This window comes from Strix aluco, chromosome Z (genome assembly GCF_031877795.1).
Source record: "Strix aluco isolate bStrAlu1 chromosome Z, bStrAlu1.hap1, whole genome shotgun sequence".
Taxonomy (NCBI): domain Eukaryota; kingdom Metazoa; phylum Chordata; class Aves; order Strigiformes; family Strigidae; genus Strix; species Strix aluco.
Genome location: NC_133971.1, coordinates 57,615,045 through 57,638,260, shown reverse-complemented (window position 1 = coordinate 57,638,260; position 23,216 = coordinate 57,615,045). Strand labels below are relative to the sequence as shown.

The following is a 23,216-nucleotide window of genomic DNA, read 5'->3' as shown; positions in this document are numbered from 1 at the left end:
TCTCCTTCTATATGCACATCTGACCCCTGAAAGCCATGCTGTAGTTTACTGTTCACAAAGAATGCGCTAAAGAACATAATCTAATAATGGACACTAACTATTAAAGGATTATTTTACCAGACACATGTGACAAGTGTAATATACATTATGGCAGATTCACTCTGTACAAAGCATTAATCTAAGTCAGGGTCCTGTCTCTGAGGTTCATGAATGTCCACTAGCTTCGTAACGTATCAACTATTCCACCACCTTTGGTTGTGGTTCTGCTGATCTTTCCATCACTTGACCTCAATGAAGTAAAAAGTGTAGTCTGTGTCTTCAGGCCCTAATTATTTTTCAAATCCTCCTTTTGCTTATCTTTCCTTAACCATTTCACAAAACGCTTAATATAGGAAAAGCTTAGCAGGTCACAAAGCTGGCACCTCATCACCAGATCCTTAACGTCTGGCCATTACAACTGAGAAAATGAATATCCCATACTAGCTCGACCTACGAAAGTTATCTTCAAGCTTTGAAAGCCAGAATACGGCCCAACAGGCAGAAAGCAGAGCAGGCTGCTGTGGATGCCACCGTCTGCAGCCACCCCACCCCACCTACCCAGCCAGCACACGCAGCCCCTGTCCCGCAGACGCCCGCGGGGCCCCCCGGGGGCGGCGGGAGGAAAGTGGGCCCCTTAAGCAGAAGTTTGCACACTGCAGGGTCTACAACTCGGTCCCCGGCGGGCGTGGGGAACCAAAACTCCCTCCCACCTACCCGCGCTCTGCCTCCCACGCAGCCCCACTCCGCCCAGCTCTATCTCACCGCAGCCGAGAGCAGGACTAGCTGTCCGGCTCTTCCATGGCAGCGTCGGGCGACAAGTGCTTCCGCTTCCGGCGGCCGGATGGTGGCATGGCCCGGCAGCATTTAGGCTGCGCCGGGCGGCAGGAGTCATAGGTACCCGCGGCGGGCAGGAGGAGAGGGAGACATGTGGCCGCCGCCGCTGCTCTGGCTGCTGGTGGGGCTGCTGCTAGCTGCCTGTTGCGGGGAGGCTGTGGCGGCAGCCCTTTTCCTCCAGAGTGCTGCCACCTCCTCCTCGCGTCCCACAGAGGTGGCCGGCGGGGGCGCCACGCGAAGCAGCAGCAGCCGCCTGGCCGAGGTATCGGCACCGCCCGAGCAGGGCCAGCCCATGACCCAGCGCGCCCTGTCCGTGCTGGTAGTGGCCAGCGCCGCCCTCATCGTTTACTTCGTGATCCGGACCGTGCGGTGAGGGCGGGGGCCGCGCCCGGTGGAGCGCTGTCGCGGGGAGCGGGCGGGCGAGGGAGGCGCTGCTAACCCCTTCCGGGACACCGTGTGGAAGCAGCGCACCGCCGAGGGGCTGAGGCTGGCCCTACTTATACCAGCGCCGCGCCGGGCCCGGCCGGTTGTGTTGGCTGTCATGGTCCACTCAGCTGCTGGCTGACTGAGGGCCAGCGTGCAGGGCCGGTCTCCGCTGCCTGCGGAAAGTGCTGGTGACTGAGACATCTGGGAAACTCCTGGTGCTGCCTCCCTGCCACATGTGGGCGGAAAGGTGCTTGATCGGGCTCCACTCACAGCAGGGATGCCACTCATCAGTGTCGGGCCTTTTCTGTCTCCCTCCTGTTGCCTTCAAGTGGACTTGTCACTACTGACATGTCAGTCCACCTGAATTTAATTTTATACATTCTGTGGGTTATTTTTGTCCCATTTGCAAACTTCAGTCTCACTGAAGTACCGAATTTGTCTATCTTCTCTTTATCAGTAAACATCTTTCATGTTTTCTTTTTCAGTAAACTTAGCTATTTTGCACTTTCTTAAGGAAAGGGCCCTTAAAAAGCTTGTACTACCAGTGAACTGCCTTCATGTTTCTCATGAAAACTATTGGCTGCATAACTGCATATGCTTTTACAGTTAATGACAGTGTTTGTCACTGTGTTTTGTTGTCCTTGCGATTTTACTTGCTCTCTTGCATGCTTAACCTGTGAACATTTCTGCACCAGGCCCAAATGTGTGATTATGCATGAAGCACATTCATTATGCATCAGATTCTCTATGTACTTTTCATTACAGTTAGATATACTGGTGGTTAGTGTGTCCAGTACCTTCATAATTTATTCGAGAAATGTGGTTGAAAGATGGTCTATGTGGAGCACTTACTAAGACATGAAGTGCAAGTAAACTAGGATATCCTGATTGCTCCATAGCTCCTACAGATTACTCTTAAGGAGTCTTCAGTCCTATTTTCATTAGAGTGCATATCTTGATGATATCATATCTTAAAGGAAACAGCATAATCTTTTAAGCATGTGAAAATGGACAAGAGTACTTCTCAGTGTTCCTGTTCCTCCTAATAGGAGCCTGTTGGATGTGGAGTTCTGACAAGTACTATGGAAAGGCCAAATAAATAAGTAAAAGCCTCTTACTGCAGGAGCTGGAGAAGGAAGTTCTTGTCTACTGCCATTATTTTCTGGATAAGTGGCAATTCTTTGATATTCTGGTTTTGGCACTAGGAAGGTTGCTGTTCTGCATGTTAAACCTCATGTTACTCTGTAATTCTGCATCTTTCTGTTGCGTCTTGCTTCTGAAGTTTGGAATAGATGAAGCATATGCTTTTCAATTTGAGCTTGTGACTGAAATATTTTTGGCAATGGTTGTATAAGAATTTTAAGGGTTAGGTACAAACATACTAACTTTTGAAATATTTTCTTGGGATGAAACAATGTATATTGTTATCAGACATAAAAACTTCAGGGCTTTTTACAAACTTTCAACTAGATCATCTACCTAGCTTATGAAGGGAAGGCAGTGGATGTAGGTTTTCTGGATTTTAGTAAGCTTTTTGATACCATCCTCACAGCATCCTTCTGGATGAGCTGTCTAACTGTGAGATGGGTAGGTATGTGGTGCACTGGGTGGTGAACTGGCAGAATGACAGGGCTCAAGGTATTATAGTGAATGGGGCTACATCTGACTGATGGCCAGTCACCAGCAGTATTCCTCAGGGCTCAATTCTAGGACCAGTTCTGGTCAATATTTTTATCAGTGATTTAGAGGTAGGAGTTGAATGCACCATTAGCAGTTTTGCTGATGATACTAAACTGGGCGATGCTGTTGACTCTCTTGAGGAACAAGAGGCCTTGCAGAGGGATCCAGATAGATTGGAGCATTGGAGATGATTAATGGGATGAAATTTAACAAGTCCAAATGCTGGATTCCGCACCTAGGGCAGAGTAGTGCCCGCACAAGTGTAAATGGGTAGAGGAGCGGCTGGAGAGCAGCCCTGCAGAAAGGGATTTGGGTGTGCTGGTGGACAGCAGGCTCAAAATGAGTCAGCAGTGTGCCCTGGCAGCCAAGAGCGACAAACCTCTGCATCCAGGGGTGCATCAAACACAGCACAGCCAGCCAGTCAAAAGAGGTTATTATCCTGCTGTATTTAGTGATGGTGTGGCCTCAACCTTGAGTGTTGTGAGCAGTTCTGGGCCACACAATTTAAGAAGGATGTTTAGGTCTTTGAATGTAAGCAGAGGAAAGCAACAAAGCTGGTGGAAGGGCTGGAAGGCATGTCCTGTGAGGAGAAGCTAAGGACTGGGCTTGTCTAGCTTGGAAAAAAGAAGGCTGAGGGGTGATGTCATTGTTATCTACACCTTCCCGAGGGGGGCGGAGTGCAGAGGGAGGTGCTGATCTGTTCTCCCTCATATCCAGTGATAGGATGCATGGGAATGGTTCAGAGCTGCACCAGGGGAGGTTTAGACTGGACATTAGGAAGCATTTCTTTACCAGCAGGGTGGTCGAACACTGGAACGGGCTTCCTAGAGAGGTGGTTGATGCCTGATACCTCTCAGCATTTAAGAGGCATTTGGACAATGCCCTGAATAATACACTTTAACTTTTGGTCAGCCCTGAATTTGTCAGGCAGTTGGACCCAGATGGTCATTGTAGGTCCCTTCCTACTGAAATATTCTGTTCTGTTCTATTCCATTCCTTAATATATACACACCCTTCTGCTTCATTTATTCAGAGGAAAGATCTGTAACTTTAAAATAAAAAATAATGTTTTTCAAGTTCTGTTAGAGACTTTACCTGGAAAATCTAGGTACTCTGTGTTGAGATACCTTTAGCCAAAGCTTTGCCTGACTCAGGAAGGTAGTAATCGTTTCCTTTATGAATTTTATACATTTTGATAAAGGTATGACTTTTCTGGTTTGAGAGTCATGTGATTTTCTTGAAGATGGTGCCCTGAAAATACATTTTCAAGAAAAACTTGTGCAAGCTGATGCAACTTTGCTAATATGGCTAACGCTTAACTTCTCTTCGTACAGGAGATGAATTTTGATTGGGAATGGTTATGTAAGATATAGCAATCTCCTGTCAACTTTCTCAAGTGATACTGCTGATGATGCAATTTCTCCATCAGGAAAAAGAATAATCTTAATTTCATTTCTAGCTTTTTATGGGGTCTTGCTGTTTGAACCCCCTGATTATAAAGGTTGGTCTGCTTGCACCTCTCCTCCTGATACACTAAGAAGCTTAGTTTGGGAGGCATTGTTGATAACGGTGACAAATGAAATGGACAATCAGAGTGGCAGGGTCACCTACAGCAAGTTGGTCAGCTCTTGTCCAGTTGAGTTTTCAATATCTAATGATGCAGATTCTACAACCTCTCTGGGCAACACATTCCTGTGTTTTACCACTCTCACAGTAATTTTTTTCTGTTGATGCTGTTACTGTTTTTTGGGTATCTCCTATCGCATTGGTTAAAAAAAGTTTTTATTGTAGTGAGACGTTAGTCTTTTTCTAGAGTCACTTCAACCGGAGGTCTTGCTTGCGCAGACTTGTTTTACTGCAGTAGCTAATTCTGCCAATTACAATAAAAGTTTTTGTCTTTTATGAATTTTTATTCTGGTATATATCAAACTCCTTTTATAACAGAAGTATTTAGCACATCCATCAGAGCTAGGAATAAGAAAACTGAGACACACCGATGCCTTGTTCAGTCTACTGGTGTAGTTTTATTGTCTTTTTTGCTTCTTAGTTTTGATACTTACATAAAATAGCTTATGTGTGTGATTGCCCTTCATGATACATAGAAAGGGTAAATTTAAAATTCATACATACTTTTGGGTTTTCTGCCTATTACTCTGGAGAGTTTTGTTTTTTTAACTTAAAGCCTATAGCAGACAAAGGTCTTATTCCACATTTATGTAGGAAGAAGTGCATGCCCTTAAATCTTAAGCCTTTCTGAGGTGATGAGAAAAAAGGTGTAGCAGATGAGGTGAAATAGCTTTTCAATTTAGATAAAAGTGTGCTACATAATTTGTCATGCTAAGTAAGACATCCAAAATATGTTTCGGTTTGAACCGTGTATCATGATTTTAATTTAAAACAGATTTCTGGGATGTAAGCCTTTTGAAAGGTGATTACTAAATGTCTTTCATGGGTGTGAAATCTGTAGCTCAAGCATGCCTTTTGCAGAATAAAGGCTCAGTTAACTTCAAATAATAACTTTATGAGAATACTTTTTGTAACAGACATAGCTCATAGTTCAGGAAAAATGAATTTAGTTAAAAATGCTCATTAATGGAGACTATGAATTAACTATATTGTATTTTGTAGCACAAGGTATGAGAAAACTTCAGGGTGGAACTTTCCCAGCATTGGGTCAACTCTGGGACAGATAAAACTTAGTTGTGTCACACAGACTTTTACCAAACTCTTCCATGATATTTTTGCTGAGCTGTGAGTGTTTCTCATAACTTATCCACCTGTTTGAAAGTAGTCTGTCTTTGGAACTATTGAGCAAGAAAATCTCGAGTTTCACTTTTGCAAAGGCATATACTGGCCCATAAGTAAGACTTGTCTGTAGGTTGAGGTGGTGGGAGAGCTGCAATTTCCTTGGCACATGATTCTCGGAATCCTCTAAAATATTGTGAAGCTGAAGGGTGATGAGTTGAGGAGGTTGGTTTATTGTAGAGTTTACTAACAATAAAAAGCTTCTAGTAGAAGGGCACTTTACCTAAGAAGATAGGTGATTAGGAATTGCTACTTTATTGAACTGATCCTGTTTAAAGTGTTTGTGGTTTGCAGCAAGAGTAGTACCTTACACATGGACAAATTAGGATAGTGTAATATAACTTGTTTGTTCTCCTCTTACACAGACGGAAAGGACTACAGGAAAATGTTATTTTGTGCTAACATTTCTTTTACCATTTAGAGACATTTGTATGTTAAGCTTGCAGTTTGCAATGAGTATGCCATATACAGTGTATGTAATCATGATAGAAATTCTAGATATGTATTGTGAGTTCTGTTAAGTCTTTTATTAATCTAAGTAATTCTGTTAGACCAGTGCCGCTGTATTTGTCAGTCTTCTTTTAAGAAAAGGTATTGCTGATTATGCTGCTAGTGTGGGACTTCACTTATGGCACTAAAACAGTATGGATTTGCCCATGCTTACCGTGTCATCTTTAACACTGTTCACTGCCCTCAAGGGGGAGAAAGGGCTGCAGGATCTGAAAGTGAACCTACTGGTACAGCAGCTGGGCCAGAGGGACAGGCAGTGCCAGTACCAGTCGCCTCCACCAGCACAGCAGCTGGGCCAGAGGGACAAGCGGTGTCAGTACCTGTCGCCTCCACTACCACAGCAGCTGGGCCAGAGGGCAAGCAATGCCTGTATCAGTCGCCCCGATACAGAAATCAGCCTTTTAAATTTAATTTAAGTTGCTTGAATTTGCATGGAGTGGAATCATATGACAGTATAATGAGGAAGTCTTCAACTTTTTGGAAAGCATTTACAGATTTCATTAATAGCACTAGCTTCTCTGTGTGATTATTAGCATTGAAAAGCCATGTCATTTGAGAAAAAAACAAAAAAACCCCTATTTTCTTTCTGTTTGTCTAGATTTTTCTCTAATGCATGCAGTGTTGGTTTTTCTTCTCTGGTACAGTCTAAGGACAGAGTAGGTTGTTTCAGGCCATGTTTAAATCTCCTTTGTTCAGGATTTCCCTAAAAGAAGTTGAATGTTATTTGAAGGCTGTTTAAGTTATGTCAGTTTGTAAGCAGCCATTATTCTGCACATTCTACAATCTTATGTTCTACACAGAAAATATGTGGAAATGTCCTTGAAAAAAATATTTTACACCATTATGATGCTAAATTAATTTTCTCCATAAAATTAAGGACAAATATTGCTGTGACCCTTTTATTTGGTATCATATTCAGGTAAGAATTGTGTTTGAACCATCTTGTTTCTTGAAAGAAGTTTGCCACTTCTAACTGAAGTGGTATTTGACACTGAAAATACCACAGTTCCTCAAGATATATCCTATCAATGTGTTGATATACAAAACTAAATAAATAAGTTGTCAAAACTTGATGTAAAAATGAAAATTCCTTCATGTAAAGGTACCTTGTCTTTTTGCTTTTTAATGATTCTTCTGTTGCTGTTTGGTTGTATTTGATACAGCTGATGAGCATTCAGAAAACTTACACATATGTAATTGAAAATACTTTTTTGTACAAGGAAGTTCTGGGATCTATGCTAACATTTAACTGCCTGAGATGACTGAGATTTTGAGATTTCTGTCAGCAGTTGTCCTGGTTCAGCTAGGATAGGGTTAAGTTTCCCCAGCAGTGGGGGGGGAGCTCTAGCTGGGTTATTCAATACCATGCTGATGTCATGTCCAGGCACCCAAGCGCAGAAAGACGGTAGACGGCCTTTGTTGGGTTCGGTGCCCTTACTGCTGTATCTGCACGGTATATCTCTTGTTCTGTTCATTGTTATTACTGTTATTGTAATTGTTGTTGTTCGTTTTGTTGCTGTTACACTGTTGTATTAAATTTTTCCTTATCTCAACCCCGGGGTTTGTATTTCACTCCCTGCCCTGTTCGGTACGAGGGTGGGGGAGGGGCAGCGGCAACGTGGTCTTGGGTCCCGGCAGGGCCTAAACCACCACAGCCTTTTTTGGCACCCAATGTGGGGCTTGAGAGGGTTGAGATAAGGACAAAAAGAGAAGGTGTGTTAGAGCAATCTGTTAGGTGCAATTTTTCTGTTTCTATTTGTATTGTTTGATAAGGAACATTTGCAATGCTGGCCAACTTGCTTGTGTGGTGGGGCTGGATTAATCCTTATGTCCACTGTGTGTTCCCAGTGCTGATGTTTGTTGTCGGTGGAAAATGTGTCAAGGGTCTTGTTTTGCTGTACTGGCTACTGACTGCTTATAATGGGCTTGTATCACTGCTTGTGGGGGTGAACCAGTACCTGTTTGCTGCCTGGGCTTTTGTTAGGGGTCTCACCCCCTCTATGGGTGAGCCAGGGGAAGAGATCCTCTCGGTTTTTGAGAGTTTCAGCTATCCCTGGAGCACCCAGGCCAGTGTGCTTGTGGCATTGTGCTTTCCGAGTGTCTGCCAGATCTTGTTTTGGGCCATGCAGTATTTCTCCAATAATGGCACCACCCAGAAACCTGCCCTGAGGGCAGAGAGTTATAAATGGCAAGGTCTGTGGGAAAAGATGGGCAAGTGCCTGGGTCAGTGGTCACCCCCAGCGTTTTGGAATTTCACTCCTGAACAAATGCAGAGTCCTGACAAACTGGTGGAGTGTTTGAAAAAGGTGTGTCGCCAATCTGACAAACCCCGGGAGACACAACTCGCTGCGATGTGCTGGGGACTTGCCCATGCTTACCATGTCATCTTTAACACTGTTCACTGCCCTCAAGGGGGAGAAGGGGCTGCAGGATCTGAAAGTGAACCTACTGGTACAGCAGCTGGGCCAGGGGGACAGGCAGTGCCAGTATCAGTTGCCTCCACCAACACAGCAGCTGGGCCAGAAGGACAAGCAATGCCAGTAGCAGTTGCCACGATACAGAAAAACAAATACACCAAAAAGTCAGCTCGCATAGTAGGGGATGGACATGAGCCAGGCCCAGCACGAGAACAGGGGAAGGAGCCGGAGGTGATCATCCGATCTCTATCCCTGAGTGAGTTTCGAGATATGCGGAAGGATTTCAGACGCCTTCCAGGTGAGCAGATTTTCACCTGGCTGCTCCAATGCTGGGATAAGTGGAGCTGGTGTTTTGAACAGGGGATCTGTTCAACAGGGGAGAGAGGCCAGGCAGCTGGGATCTTTGTCCAGGGAGGCTGGCATTGACAAGGCGTTAGGGAGACAGACTCAAACCTTCAGCCTTTGGAGGCGACTCCTGCTCAGTGTAAGGGAGAGGTACCCCTACAAGGATAATGTCCTATGTCGGTTGGGCAAGTGGACCAACATGGAGAAAGGCATTCAGAACCTCAGGGAATTGGCTGTGTTTGATATGGTTTATGGTGATCTGAATGATGAGCAGGCACCCATGGATCCAGATCAGGCCTCTCGCACACAGCTGATGTGGCAGAAGTTCCTGCAAAGTGCACCAGAAGCACATTCCAAAGCATTAGCAGTAGCGTCCTGGTGGCGAGACACCCAGACTCAAACAGTGGATGAAGTGGCTGCCCAGCTCCAGCAATATAAGGGAAATCTCCCTTCCTCCCAACATGCCTGGGTTTCAGCTGTAAGGGAACTGTCTCAGAGGCTCCAGAAAGTGGAAGAAGACATGTTCTACATTCCACCCGCACGGGCCAATGTCTCAGCCATTAGAAGCAGGCGTTTCCCCACCCAAGAGAAGGGCAGTGGAAGGTACACACCACGGGGCACCCTGTGGTTCTTCCTCTGCAACCATGGAGAAGACATGAGGAGGTGGGATGGACAGCCCACTCCCGCCCTAGCTGCACGAGTACAGCAGCTGGAAGGGAAGACCACCATGAAAGGGGAGTCTTCCAAGAGGGACGCAGCTCCAGTGTCTAGTCAGAAATCCCCCAGACAGAATAGAATGGCCAACGTTATGCCTGACCCTCTTGAGGGGACCTGTGAGTCATTGTTGCAGGAGTCACTCTTAGGACAAGCGAGTGATGCTGAGCAGGATTAGAGGGGCCCTGCCTCCAGCCAGGTGGAGGAAAGGGATAATCGGATTTACTGGAAGGTGTGGATCTGATGGCCTGGCACATCAGACCCACAAGAATATAAGGCCTTGGTAGATACCGGCGCACAGTGCACCCTGATGCCATCAAGCTACAGTGGGGTTGAACCCATCTGTATCTCCGGAGTGACAGGGGGATCCCAACAGCTGACCCTATTAGAAGCTGAAGTGAGCCTAACTGGGAAGGACTGGGATAAGCACCCCATTGTGACTGGCCCAGATGCCCCGTGCATCCTAGGTATAGATTACCTCAGGAGAGGGTACTTTAAAGACCCAAAAGGGTACCAGTGGGCCTTTGGTATAGCTGCCCTGGAGGAGGTTGAACAATTGCCCACATTACTCGGCCTCTCAGAGGACCCCTCGGTGTTGGGGTTGCTTAAGGTTGAAGAGCAGCGAGTGCCAACTGCTACCAAGACGGTGCACCGGCGGCAGTACCGTACCAACTGAGATTCCCTGGTCCCCATCCATCAGCTGATCCGTTGCCTAGAAAGCCAGAAGGTGATCAGCAAGACTCACTCACCTTTCAACAGCCCTATATGGCCAGTGAGAAAGTCTAATGGTGAAAGGAGACTAACTGTGGACTACCGTGGCCTGAATGAAGTTGATGAGTGCTGCAGTGCCGGACATTCTAGAGTTCCAGTATGAGCTGGAGTCGAAGGCAGCCAAGTGGTACGCCACGATTTACATTGCTCACGCGTTCTTCTCCATTCCAATAGCACCAGAGTGCAGGCCACAGTTTGCGTTCACTTGGAGGGGTATCCAGTACACCTGGAATCGATTGCCCCAGGGGTGGAAACACAGCTCCACCATTTGCCATAGACTGGTCCATACTGCACTGGAGAAAGGTGGGGCTCCAGAACACCTGCAGTTCATTGACGATATCATTGTATGGGGGAACACAGCTGAGGAAGTCTTTGAAAAAGGAAAGAAGATAACTGAAATCCTCCTGAAGGCTGGTTTTGCCATCAAGTGAAAGAAAGTTAAGGGGCCTGGAAGGGAGATTCAATTCCTAGGAATAAAATGGCAAGATGGGTGTTGCCACATCCCAATGGAGGTATCACAGAATCACAGAATCAACTAGGTTGGAAAGCACCTTGAAGATCATCTAGTCCAACCATTAACCTAGCACTGCCAGTTCCCATTTACACCATATCTCTCAGCGCTATGTTGACCCAACTCTTAAACACCTCCAGGGATGGGGACTCCACCACCTCCCTGGGCAATCCATTCCACTGCCTAATAAACCGTTCTGTAAAGAAATGCTTCCTGACATCTAGTCTAAACCTTCCCTGGCGCAACTTGAGGCCATTCCCTCTTGTCCTATCACTTGTTACTTGTTTAAAGAGACTTATCCCCAGCTCTCTGCAACCTCCTTTCAGGTAGTTGTAGAGGGCGATGAGGTCTCCCCTCAGCCTCCTCTTCTCCAGACTAAACAACCCCAGTTCCCTCAGCCGCTCCTCATACGACATGTGCTCCAGACCCTTCACCAGCTTCGTTGCCCTTCTCTGGACACGCTCGAGTCATTCAATGTCCTTTTTGTAGTGAGGCGCCCAAAACCGAACACAGTAATCAAGGTGCAGCCTCACCAGTGCCGAGTACAGGGGTAAGATCACTTCCCTGTCCCTGCTGGCCATGCTATTTCTGATACAGGCCAGGATGCCATTGGCCTTCTTGGCCACCTGGGCACACTGCTGGCTCATGTTCAGCCGGCTGTCAATCAACACCCCCAGGTCCCTCTCTGACTGGCAGCTCTCCAGCCACTCCTCCCCAAGCCTGTAGCGCTGCTGGGGGTTGTTGTGGCCCAAGTGCAGCACCCGGCATTTGGCCTTATTGAACTTCATACAGTTGGCCTTAGCCCATCGCTCCAGCCTGTCCAGATCTCTCTGCAGAGCCTCCCTACCCTCGAGCTGATCAACACTCCCACCCAACTTGGTGTTGTCTGCAAACTTACTGAGGGTGCACTCAATCCCCTCGTCTAGGTCATCAATAAAGATGTTAAACAGGAGTGGCCCCAAAACCGAGCCCTGGGGGACACCACTCGTGACCGGCCTCCAACCGGATTTAACTCTGTTCACCACAACTCTCTGGGCCCGGCCATCCAGCCAGTTTTTTACCCAGCAAAGCGTGCGATCATCTAAGCCTCGAGCAGCCAGTTTTGCCAGAAGAATGTTGTGGGAAACGGTTTCAAAGGCCTTGCTAAAGTCAAGGTAAACAACATCTACAGCCTTTCCCTCATCCAATAAGCAGGTCACTCTGTCGTAGAAGGAGATCAGGTTTGTCAAGCAGGACCTGCCTTTCATAAACCCATGCTGACTGGGCCTGATCCCCTGGTTGTCCCGCATGTGTTGTAAGATGGTACTCTGGATGAGCTGCTCCATCAGCTTCCCGGGAATCGAAGTCAAGCTGACAGGCCTGTAATTTCCCGGATCATCCTTCCGACCCTTCTTATCGATGGGCGTCACATTGGCCAGTTTCCAATCTGTCGGGACTTCCCCGGTCAGCCAGGACTGCTGGTAAATGGTGGAAAGTGGCTTGGCGAGCACCCCAGCCAGCTCCTTCAGCACCCTTGGGTGTATTCCATCTGGTCCCATAGACTTGTGTGTGTCTATGTGGTGTAGCAGGTCACTGACTCTCTCCTGGATTGCGGGGGGGTCGTTCTCCCAGTCTCTATCATCTGGCTGAGGGGGCTGGATTCCCTCAATACAACTAGTCTTGTTATTAAAGACTGAGGCAAAGAAGGCATTAAGTACCTCAGCCTTCCCCTCATCACTTGTTACCAAGTTTCCTTCAGCATCTAGCAGGGGATGGAGACTCTCCCTGGTCTTTCTTTTGCTATTGACATACTTATAGAAACATTTCTTGTTATCTTTGATTGCTGAAGCCAGATTAATTTCCATCTGGGCTTTGGACCTCCCAATTTCCCCCCTGCATAGCCTCACAGCCTCTTTGTAATCACTGTGAGTGGCTAGCCCCTCCTTCCAAAGGCTGTAAACTCTCCTTTTCTCCTTGAGTTGCAGCCAAAGCTCCCTGTTCAGCCAGGGTGGTCTTCTCTGCCGCCTGCTCCTCTTACAGCACCTGGGGACTGCCTGCTCCTGAGCCATTAACACTTCCTTCTTAAGGAGCGCCCAGCCTTCCTGGACCCCTATACCCTTCAGGACCGTCTCCCAAGGGATCCTGTCAAGCAGGTGCCTAAACAAGACAAAGTCAGCTCTTTGGAAGTCCAGGATGTCAGTCCTGCTTAGCCCTTTCCTGGCCTCTCTAAGAATAGAGAACTCTATTATTTCATGATCACTGTGCCCTAGTTGTCCTCCAACCGCCACATCATTCACCAGTCCTTCTCTGTTCACAAGGAGGAGATCTAGCAGGGCACCTTCTCTGATTGGTTCTCTTACCAGCTGTGTTAGGAAGTTGTCCCCTACACATTCCAGGAATCTCCGGGACTGGTCCTGCTCTGCTGTGTTGTATTTCCAGCAGATGTCTGGGAAGTTGAAGTCCCCCACAAGAACAAGGGCAAGCGATCGTGAGATTTCACCCAAGTGCCTACAGAATATTTCATCCACCTCTCTGTCCTGGGTGGGTGGCCTATAGTAGACTCCTACTGCAACATCTGCCCTGTTGGCCTTCCCCCTGATTCTAATGCAGAGACACTCCACCCTGTCTTCACTGCACTTGTATTCAAAGCAATCATAACAGTCCCTAACATACAGCGCCACCCCACCGCCTCTCCTACCTTGTCTATCCCTTCTAAAGAGCTTGTAGCCATCAACTGGCATGCTCCAGTCATGGGAGGCATCCCACCATGTTTCTGTGATAGCCACAACATCATAATTTTCCTGTTTCATCATGGCTTCAAGCTCCTCCTGTTTGTTACCCATAAACAAGATAACAGCCATGATTTTGGGTGAGAACATGCCATGAATTATATTGTGCTTTTGTTATTTGGTTTGTTTTTTTTTTTTTGTTATTTTTAATTGCTAAATGGCAGCTGGGCATGACACAGATGGTGTAGAATAAAGGGGTGGATTATGTCCTAGTTCAGCTAGGAAAGGGTTAAGTTTCCCCAGCAGTGGGAAGGGAGATCTAGCCAGGTTATTCAATACCATGCTGACGTCATGTCCAGGCACCCAAGCGTGGGAAGATTGGTAGATGCCCCTTTTGTGCAGTCACTTTTCCTCACTGCTGTACCTATATGGTATATCTCTTGCTCTGTTCATTCTTATTACTGTTATTGTTATTGTTGTTATTCCTTTTGTTGCTGTTACACTGTTGTATTAAAACTCTCCTTATCTCAACCCCAGGGTTTGTATTTCACTCCCTGCCCCGTCCGGTCAGAGGGTGGGGGAGGGGCAGCGGCAACTTGATCTCGGGTCCTGGCAGGGTCTAAACCACCACAGCAGTCAGGATTGGAATTGTATACCCCCAAAAAGGAGATCACATGTTATGTAGTGACTGTTTTTTATCTTACTCCATGTTTATTTAACTCATCCCAGCCTCCCAAGTCCCTTGTAGTTTTATGTTTCTTTAGGTACTGGGTGTTCTTTAAACTTGACCAATGGTTTTGCTTCAATTCTCATTTTCTTAACATACTTTCTGCTTCTTTTTTTTTTGTACCAACATTTCTGAGTTTGTCTTATTTAGCTGTCCTCTTAGTTTAACAGTTTATTATCTATGCCATCTCTGATGTGCATCAGATAATATCTGTTCATATTTGCTTGTGGATTCCTCTACTGCTGTTAGCTGTATTTGAGGGGGGATTGGGACTGACCATGTAGAAATATAACATTAACTTTTTGTGTACTTTTAAATCCGTTTTCTTAACTTTATCTTATTAGACCCTAAGGTATCCTTAGTACCTATGAAGATAAAAATTGCCCCTGTTAAATTCATGAGAGGCATAGAGAACTCTACTGACTTTAACAAAATTAGGATTTTGTCCTATGTTTTCTTCCAAACAATCACAGGGTAAAAGGTTTAAAGTTATCTTCTGTTAACATTCATAACACTTCTCTAATGTCATAGTTATGACCATACATGCATGTTGCATAAGTATTCTTTTAGCTTTAGTCTTTTGACTAATCTGTATATAGAGAAAGTTTTCATATCACAAGTAATTCTTTTATCCCTTTTTCAACATTAGTTTGAATCTAGCAGTTTGTGCCAGCCTTGTGATAAGATTTTTTTGCATTATCTGTAATATGGACATTTCTATGACTGTCTTAGGTTATTCTCAACTCACAGTAGCAACTCATTTTCCTTCTTACCCCATTAAGTAAAAAAAAGTAAAGCGTATAGTGAGATTGATGGAAATATTGACTATACAGATATCACGAACTGCCTCTCCTTCATTTCCTGTTTTGTGTTCAAAATAATTTCTAATCTGTTAGAATATCTGGGAGTCCTAGTGCCAGTTGCTTAGCTTCTGCTTTAGTAAAAACAAAACAAAAGACACAATATGTATGAAACAACCATATTTTTCATCATGCTTTCATCTTAAAGCTTTAGAATTTTCTTCTACTTGGTGCTTTGAAGTAAACAACTTCTTTCTATGTTGAGGACTAAAGGCCAGATGAAATGAACGAAGAAAATGGAAGGAACTTTGTCTTGAACCGAAAGGTGAAATTTGTGTCTTTTGTTATTAGCCTTAGCTTTAAACAATGAAGTTAGGTACTTTAAGTTGTGCTAAAGCACTGAAGTGGCTGGCACAACAGTTGCTGCTGTTTCAAATCATAGTTGAGGGTGGAGGAAATGATCATGCTGATTATTTCTTTCTATATCAGAAGTTGGAGCACTTTGAAGAAAGGTTTTATACGCTTCCCATGCTAAGAAGCTCACATTTGCTTCCCAATTCCAAAGGGAGGTCTAATTCACTGGTGTATAGCCTAAACCAAGATTGGATACTGCTGTGTGTTCTTTCAAAGTTGCCCTAGTGTGAAAAGGTGAATGTTTTCCAAGAAGCATATTTTAAAAAATGATTTAAACACACCAGAGATCACGACAGAATCTGAAGCTGAGAGTCTCAATATCATATTTGATATCTCTTACAAGTTGATTAAGTGGTGCCTCAGTGTGGGGCAGAGAGGTGATTATGCACAGTATAATAATAGTATAATATATTGTACATAGTATGATAGTATATACTATAGTAGCATAATATGTTACACATAAATAATCGTTGTGATTAATAACTCTGAAATATCCAGTATTGAAGTTCCTGAATGTTGTAAACACCTCTCCTAGGCACCTAGCTTGGCTTTTTAAGTTTTGCAGTTTCTAAAAGGAAAGGCTACTATCATCTTTGAGTTTAGCACTAAATGCCTAGAAAGCAGTTTCTTTTTTTTTTTTTAAGTCCAATAGCTTTCCTGTAACTGCTGTTTGCTAGTATACAGTAGCTGAAAGTGACTGTCAGCATTTTGTAAACAGATGCCTTCGCATAGTGTTTGCTGAGTGACTAGGGATCTGAGTTCCTGATGCAAAAAGATTTGAGCAAGGCATATTCAATGTGTGTAGGACTAGTTCTGCAAAGCCAAATGGAGCGGGTTCAGTGTGTGTATGGCTTACATGGGACCAAGGCCCATGCAGAGAAGCCACAGAAAGTGAGAAAAGCAGATGCAAACAGTTCATCTGTGATAAGTGCTGTGTCTTAATCCTGAAATGTGAATTACTGCCTCTTCCTTCCACATTTTGTGAAACATACAAGACATTGACACTACAAGTTCTCCCTTATTCCAAAGTGTAATTATAAACAATGTTTTTAACTTGATAGCTATAAAAGACCTCACAAATGATAATAAAAAGTTTTAATATCACCCATGACTTGTATTACTCTTTGCTATAGCTTTGTTGAGTTTCTCTCTGATTTGATCTGCTGTGCTATAGAGATGCATAAAACACATAGAGAATATGTAGCAAGTCAATTTTTTTCTTATTGTAAGATCTGCTAGAAGTATGCTTTTGCAAGTATTTTTACCTGGTTCTTGCATTTAGCTACCAAGTGCCTGTATAGGCTTTTTGTATTCACTACAGTAATTCTGCATAAAACTACAGATGACATTCTTATTGGCCTTAATCATTTCATGTAAGCTCTTGACACTTAGAATTGTCTGACCTTTGAATTTCATAGAGCTAAATGTGTACACTTTACATATACTAAGTTTTTTAAAATTTATGATAAGCATCAATATAGCAGTATTTTAAGTGATAGTTTTCTTACATTGTTGGAAAGCAAAGTAGAGAAGAACTTACAGAACTTAAAATGTTTTAAAATACATTTCAGGCTCAGAAGGCGAAATAGAAAAACACGGAGATACGGAGTTTTGGATACAAACATAGAAAACATGGAGCTGACCCCATTAGAGCAAGATGATGGCGATGATGACACAACAGTATTTGATGCCAGTCATCCTCGAAGGTTTGTATATAGAAGCCAAATGTACTTCTAGCAATAGAAGTGAAGGAGCATGGATGATAAGCAGTTTCACTGAGAAAGCTCACTACTGTGTTTCATATGCATGTAGTTGGAGAAGGGATGTCAAGATCACTTGAATTTTAAATTGGCAAGAATTTAGTGAGCAAGAAGATAAACACCATTTGTCTTCAGCATGTGAGTTCCAGAGAAATGGAGAGGAAGGTAGGATATTTTTGTTATAAATACAGTGTCATTACTGAAGCTTATGTTAAAATTAACAGCTAGCTTTTACCTTTCTCTTTTCTTTCTTTTTAATTTTTTATTTTGGTGGCTCCTCAATTTTTCCTCTGTATTTTCTCCTATGAGTTCTGCTTCCAGCAGCTTCATTCTGCTTTCTCATTGCTAAAGTAGTCAGCAGTTGTTGATGATGAACCTTCACCGAGTTTTAGATTTGGTACTGCTGCATAGAAAGGTACATATTTTTAAGTCACTATCTGAAACTATGTGGATACAGGAAACATTTTTTATATTTCCTTATTGTCCATACACTTAAACATTATGATCAATTCAAACATAAACATATGCAATTCAAACTTAAAACAAAGTACTCCTTATTGAGTAATGCCATCACACTGCACATGCAAAGACATAGTAAAAAATTTGGAAGAATTGTCGTAGCGAGAATTAACGTTAAGTATCAGAAGAGATAAAAAAATGAATTCTGCCATCACAACCAGTAACTGTTTCAACACTTTAATGTGAAACTGAATTAAAGTCTCAAGCAAAACAGTTCAACAAATGTGATACGTAATGTCTCAAATGAATTAAAAGTGGTGAGTGAGTGGTGAGTCAGATGTTTATCGGGAAACAACTTTGGATGCAGTTCTGGAACTTGAAGTGAAAGGTTCAGCCTTTTTTTAACTTTGTCTCCTATGGGGGAATCTTTCAGATTAAATTTTTTTCCTAAGACAAAGTCAATCTTTCCTTTTTGTCTCCCCCATACATTAGAAGAAACTAGTTGGAATCTCTCCACTTAGCGCTCCTCTGTATTAGAGAGTTATGTGGCACTTACAGTTACTCCACATTACTGGTCTTGTTCCAGTATAAATTATGGTTATTATGTAATAAGTAGTTGTCACATTATATCCAGGAATTCCCTCAATGTCTGTGTTAGATCTTTTAAAGTCTCTTGCAACTCAGCATACTTATTAGACTTTGAGGTATTTGATGACCACTTAACTTGATAATCCTCATAAATGTTTATTTACAGGAGTATCAAGTAACCTTCTTACTAGGAATGAACATGATAATGTGGCTAGTCATCATTAGCAAACTATTATACAATTAACATTGGTATTGTATTCATGTTATAGAGGTTAATTCATTCTCTTGTATGTTTATTTGGAGATTAAGCATGGTTGTATTTGTTGTTAAGCTTTAAGGAGCTGATGATGTCTCAAAAGCAGTATTTTATCTAAAGGGACTATACTATTAATATGTTAAATAGCTGTATGCACTATGTCTTCTAGTGCAGACAAGGCTGTGTCAATAAGTGGTATTGAAATATATCTGTCTTATGCATGTAAATAGGTGTTCTGAGTTTTTTGACTGCTTATAATAACTTCCAATTAACCTATTTTGGGAGTATTATATTTAGCTTTCCAGACACTGAAATGGCAGCATGTATCTTTTAACCCTACTCTTTTACTTTAGTAGGTTGCTCTATATTTAATTCACATTCTACAGATAAATCCAACATTCCTAGCTTGAAGCTTACTGTATATTAAGATAAACAAGATTGTATTTTTGAAGTCTGAAGCTATAAAACCACCCCAAAGTGTCAAAGTGATTGTGTCTGTTTTCTTTAAACTTCTTTGAGTACCCTAAAATAGAAACAATGAAAACTCTAGAGGGAAAGTCCACTAAAATAGTGTCAGAGGTTTTCAGAGGGTGGATTTCTGATTTTTTTTTCCCTGTACGTCTCTAAATACTTCAATTTGAGGGAGAAAAAGTTTTCATTCAAGTGTCTTACTGTAGAAGTATCTAATATGTGTAGTACTTTTAAACTGTTACAAATCCATTTTGCAATCAGTCTTGCAGTGGCTTATGGAGTAACCAAAGTATGTAAAACAGATACTTTTCCTACCTGGTTTACATACTTCAGTTATTTCATTCTTGACTATTTCATTCTTGTCCCTGACAGGATGTGTAAGGATGAAACAGAGTGAAAACAGTAAAAAAAGGATGTATGGTTTAGACTGAGACCCTTATTTTTATTTTACTTTTCCCTTTTTGCCACACAAACATGGTAGGGTGATCCTGGGCTGTATATATGCTTGTTAAGGAGATAAAGCTGAGAACTCCTAAAAACTAAAGAGAGCTGTACTGAGGATCCAATATATTTCTATCATGGTTATTTAATCAGGTAGAGAATATTCTATTCATTCTCCTTCAAAATATTCCCCTTCAAAATTTATCTTGGAAACTCATACTCAATGAAGTGGTTGTCTTATGGATTGCCCTACCTCTGGTCCCAATATGGATTTTGTCAAATTATGTCCTAAATTAATGTTTTTGCCAGTACACTTTCTATGGTTCTGTGGTTGAAATTAATTTGGTTTATGGTTAAGAAATTAACTTGCATTAAAGCAAACTCTTCATAACCGTAGAGAGCAGGCTTTAAGCTGCACTTGCCCTTAACTGTGGTAACTACAAAAAAATTCACATTATTAGTGTTGTAGTTGGAAAAAAACAAACGAAAACAAAACAAAAACCACAAACCCCCCATCCTAATTTCAAAATATTCAGCCCCTCTTTAAATTGAACTACTGCAGCAAATCATCATCTAGTTTAGCTATACCAGGCAATTTGGGAGTATTCGAAAGTAGATTACTGATTCAGCCCATTTTAAAAATAGTCCTTTGGATGACATATGTTACAGTTTGAGTACATTAGTAGTGTTTCATTTATCTGATGGAGTAGCTATTGTAATATAAATCAAGTATTTATTTTAATAGATACAGTTCCTCACACACTGTGCTCTGTTGTTGATGAAAGAACTTCTGCTAGATAAGTAGTATTTGATTTTACAAGCATCAGCTTCAGCTGAAAAAGCAATACCTGATGTTTTGATCCAAGTCTAAAGAGCCCAGAAGCGGAGAGAGAAGTGCTGTGTAGTGTTTGAGCATGTCATAGTTTGGAGTAAAAACATAGAGTGATGTAACTTGTGGTGTAGACATACCTTTATTTCTGCCCTATGGGGCTGCAAAATGACCTAAAATTTGATGTTTGCTCACAAAAGAGATGATAATGTCAACCTCTCAGTCAAACTGCAAGAAAAGTAATAGTATTTGAGTAACTGAGTGATGTAACCAAACTTAATTTCAACAGATGTTTCTGTTAACTTGCTGAGGAAAACTGGCTAAACAGATCAGAAGTAGTACCTTCAGAAGAGAATAGCTGTAGATAATAAAGATGTTACTGTTGGTTCAAGATAGCACTTACTTTTTGAGCTATCACGCTCAGTCATTATTTTGATATTAGGAGCTTGAGAAAACAAGGACTTCTGTTATGTTTAGTAAATAATGTGAATATACTCCATTTATATATAGAGAGCTTGCTCTGTTCTCCATTATGGGGAGAGGCTCTCAAAATTTTGAAAGTTACTTTTTATCTTGAAACAGTACTTGTGTGTGGGAGGAAAACAGTGCTGAACAATGTGAATGCACTGCACGAATCTCTATGGAACAGCTTGATAAAATGCTGTCCCAACTTTGCAAAGCAATGGCATTGCTGGGAGGGAAGTTTGAAAACTAATGTAGAGTACTTAAAAAAAAAAAAATATCCTAAATTGGGAATGTACTTTTTTCAGTTAATTTCTTTCCCCTTGTTTCAGCTGAGTCTTTTGCATCTGCAGTGAAGCTTAGTAATCAGTCTTCATGTCACTTCTTAACCAGAAATGATGAAAGGGAGTACAAAATGCATAAGTAATCTTAAGAGTCTCTGAGGACAGCTTGATGATAATGATACTCAGATGTTCTCAGGAGATGTCATTACACTTTGTCCTGACATTTGCAGTAATTCAGAGGTATGGTTGGTTGTTTTCTTTTAAGGTAGCATAAATATGCAGTCAGGCTTGGAGCAACTAATTAGGGAACAAGGAAGAGGAGCCTTTAATGGTTTTTGAGTTTAGTCCTTTTTTAAGTAAATCACAGTTGCATTTTTTTCTTAACTACATTCCACAGTCAGCTTATTCAGTTCATAAGTTTTGTGCCCTCATAATGGAAGGCACCAAAAAACTAAACAGTTACAGGAAATTCTGATCTACATGTTCTGGTGGGTTCATATACATTTGTTAGGGACAACAGATTATGTAAGTATCATTTTGTATAGGAAAAAAAAGTTGTCTTTTTTCCTTCTTTCTTTATGACTTGTTAATAGACTGCAGTAGTATCCACTCTGCTTTCATTTTTCTTGACTAAAACAATCAAGCTTTTTTTAAGGTGATCACACCATGACAGACATATGTTAGAAATCCCTATAGGCTTGTTTTGTGTTAGCTGGTAAGTCTTTCCAAGGCTGGCAGAGAAATTGACTTCTTCCCTACAATCAACATAGCAGTGTTACTAAGTTACTGGTGTGGTGATGCAATTATTGGTATTTTCTTTCAGAACTATATGAAAAAAAAGTCCACAGTAACCTCTGTTGTAACATAGATGCAATTTAAGTGTACTCCCACTGTGGTCATCACCCATGTAGCTAGTCTCTGTGCCTCTTCAGTTTGCGGCAGCTTACCTGAATGGCATGTTTTCGCCATTTTGTTCAATAGCATACTATTACTTGTTGGAAGTCTGAAATTCTAACCTTTGATTTCTCACCATGCAACTTTACCTACATGTCAACCGAAGTACAGTATGCTAATATCACATCTTGTTTTTCAAAGGTATATCATACTAATAGTTTACAATCTTCATTAGATCACTTTACACACAAACTACTTGCTGCACTACAAGGCACAAGGAAAAGCACTTATCCTATTTTTGATAGCATTCCGGCTGCCAAAGTTTGAATAAGAAGTCAGGAGCCCTGGAAGTTTAAAAATATATCCAACATGGTAAAAACCCAGGTTTTTTGTGAGCAAGCCATCTCTGTACTTGGGAGGTTTAAATGAATGGAGGTTTATGGCACTTTGCTTCACAGTAATATGGTAACTGAGTTTTTACAGGCAAATTTAATAATAAAATGTTACATCTCTTTTTTTTTGTAATGTTTGATCTGCAAAAATGTAGGCTAAAGTTCTCTTTGAAACATGGCATTTCACATTAATGCATCTGTTTCTTCTGTTGTAGAGAAGTACGTGCCTTTCAGTGAAAGAACTTAATCTTAGAACCGGAGGAGAAGACTGCTTCGAGGGAGGAGTAAGAAGCAAGAGGGTATGCAAGTTGGGAGGGCTAATTTAATCTGTGTATATTATGGCATCCTTAATTTGTTGCAATAAATACTGTACCAATTTGTTGTACCTTTTTGTATATAGAGAATTCTAAATGTAAAGCCTACAGAGAGAGCGCACTAAAATAAAAACCTATTTGGAAGGGAGATTACTTTTAAAACAGGGTATTTTTGCTTGTTACAAATCTTGTATGGCATAAGTGTGGTATACACTTTTTCTACAGTAATCTGGAATGTTAACAGATTTTTTTGCTGATACTAAATTGTAAATAAACATAGCCACTGTGGACCCCTCAGAATTGTTAGAACTTGATTTTAGTTGAGGAGATGCTTTATCCTTTATGAATAAAAAGCCAAACTAGTG

At 42.2% G+C, this 23,216-nt stretch overlaps 1 protein-coding gene and 1 long non-coding RNA gene across 9 annotated transcripts in view; one reads left to right on the top strand and one right to left on the bottom strand.

Moving 5' to 3' along the window:
* LOC141918192 (uncharacterized) overlaps window positions 1-875 on the bottom strand; it is a 15,529-nt gene extending 14,654 nt beyond the window's left edge. For 6 of the 7 annotated variants that reach the window (XR_012621593.1, XR_012621594.1, XR_012621595.1 and 3 more), the window contains exon 1: window positions 802-875. This is a non-coding gene — a long non-coding RNA (uncharacterized LOC141918192). Of the gene's footprint in view, window positions 1-753 lie in introns of all 7 variants that reach the window. The other variant, XR_012621597.1, reaches the window with a different exon arrangement.
* FAM174A (family with sequence similarity 174 member A) lies at window positions 872-23,216 on the top strand. 2 transcript variants are annotated; one of them, XR_012621592.1, is made up of 4 exons: window positions 872-1,242; window positions 17,273-17,407; window positions 17,514-17,626; window positions 22,753-23,216. XR_012621592.1 is itself a non-coding variant. In XM_074812332.1 (3 exons), the coding sequence occupies exons 1-3, from the start codon at window positions 965-967 to the stop codon at window positions 22,772-22,774; spliced, it is 435 nt and encodes a 144-aa protein (XP_074668433.1). In that variant the 5' UTR covers window positions 874-964; the 3' UTR covers window positions 22,775-23,216. The 2 variants fall into 2 exon arrangements, 1 of the variants encoding a protein (XP_074668433.1); XM_074812332.1 differs by lacking the exon at window positions 17,514-17,626 and having other exon boundaries at window positions 874-1,242.

Coding starts and splice junctions, on each gene's coding strand:
- FAM174A (XM_074812332.1), top strand. CDS start 965: ATGTGGCCGCCGCCGCTGCTCTGGCTGCTGGTGGGGCTGCTGCTAGCT. Junction 1,243..17,272: donor TTCGTGATCCGGACCGTGCG/GTGAGGGCGGGG, acceptor AATACATTTCAG/GCTCAGAAGGCGAAATAGAA. Junction 17,408..22,752: donor GATGCCAGTCATCCTCGAAG/GTTTGTATATAG, acceptor CTTCTGTTGTAG/AGAAGTACGTGCCTTTCAGT.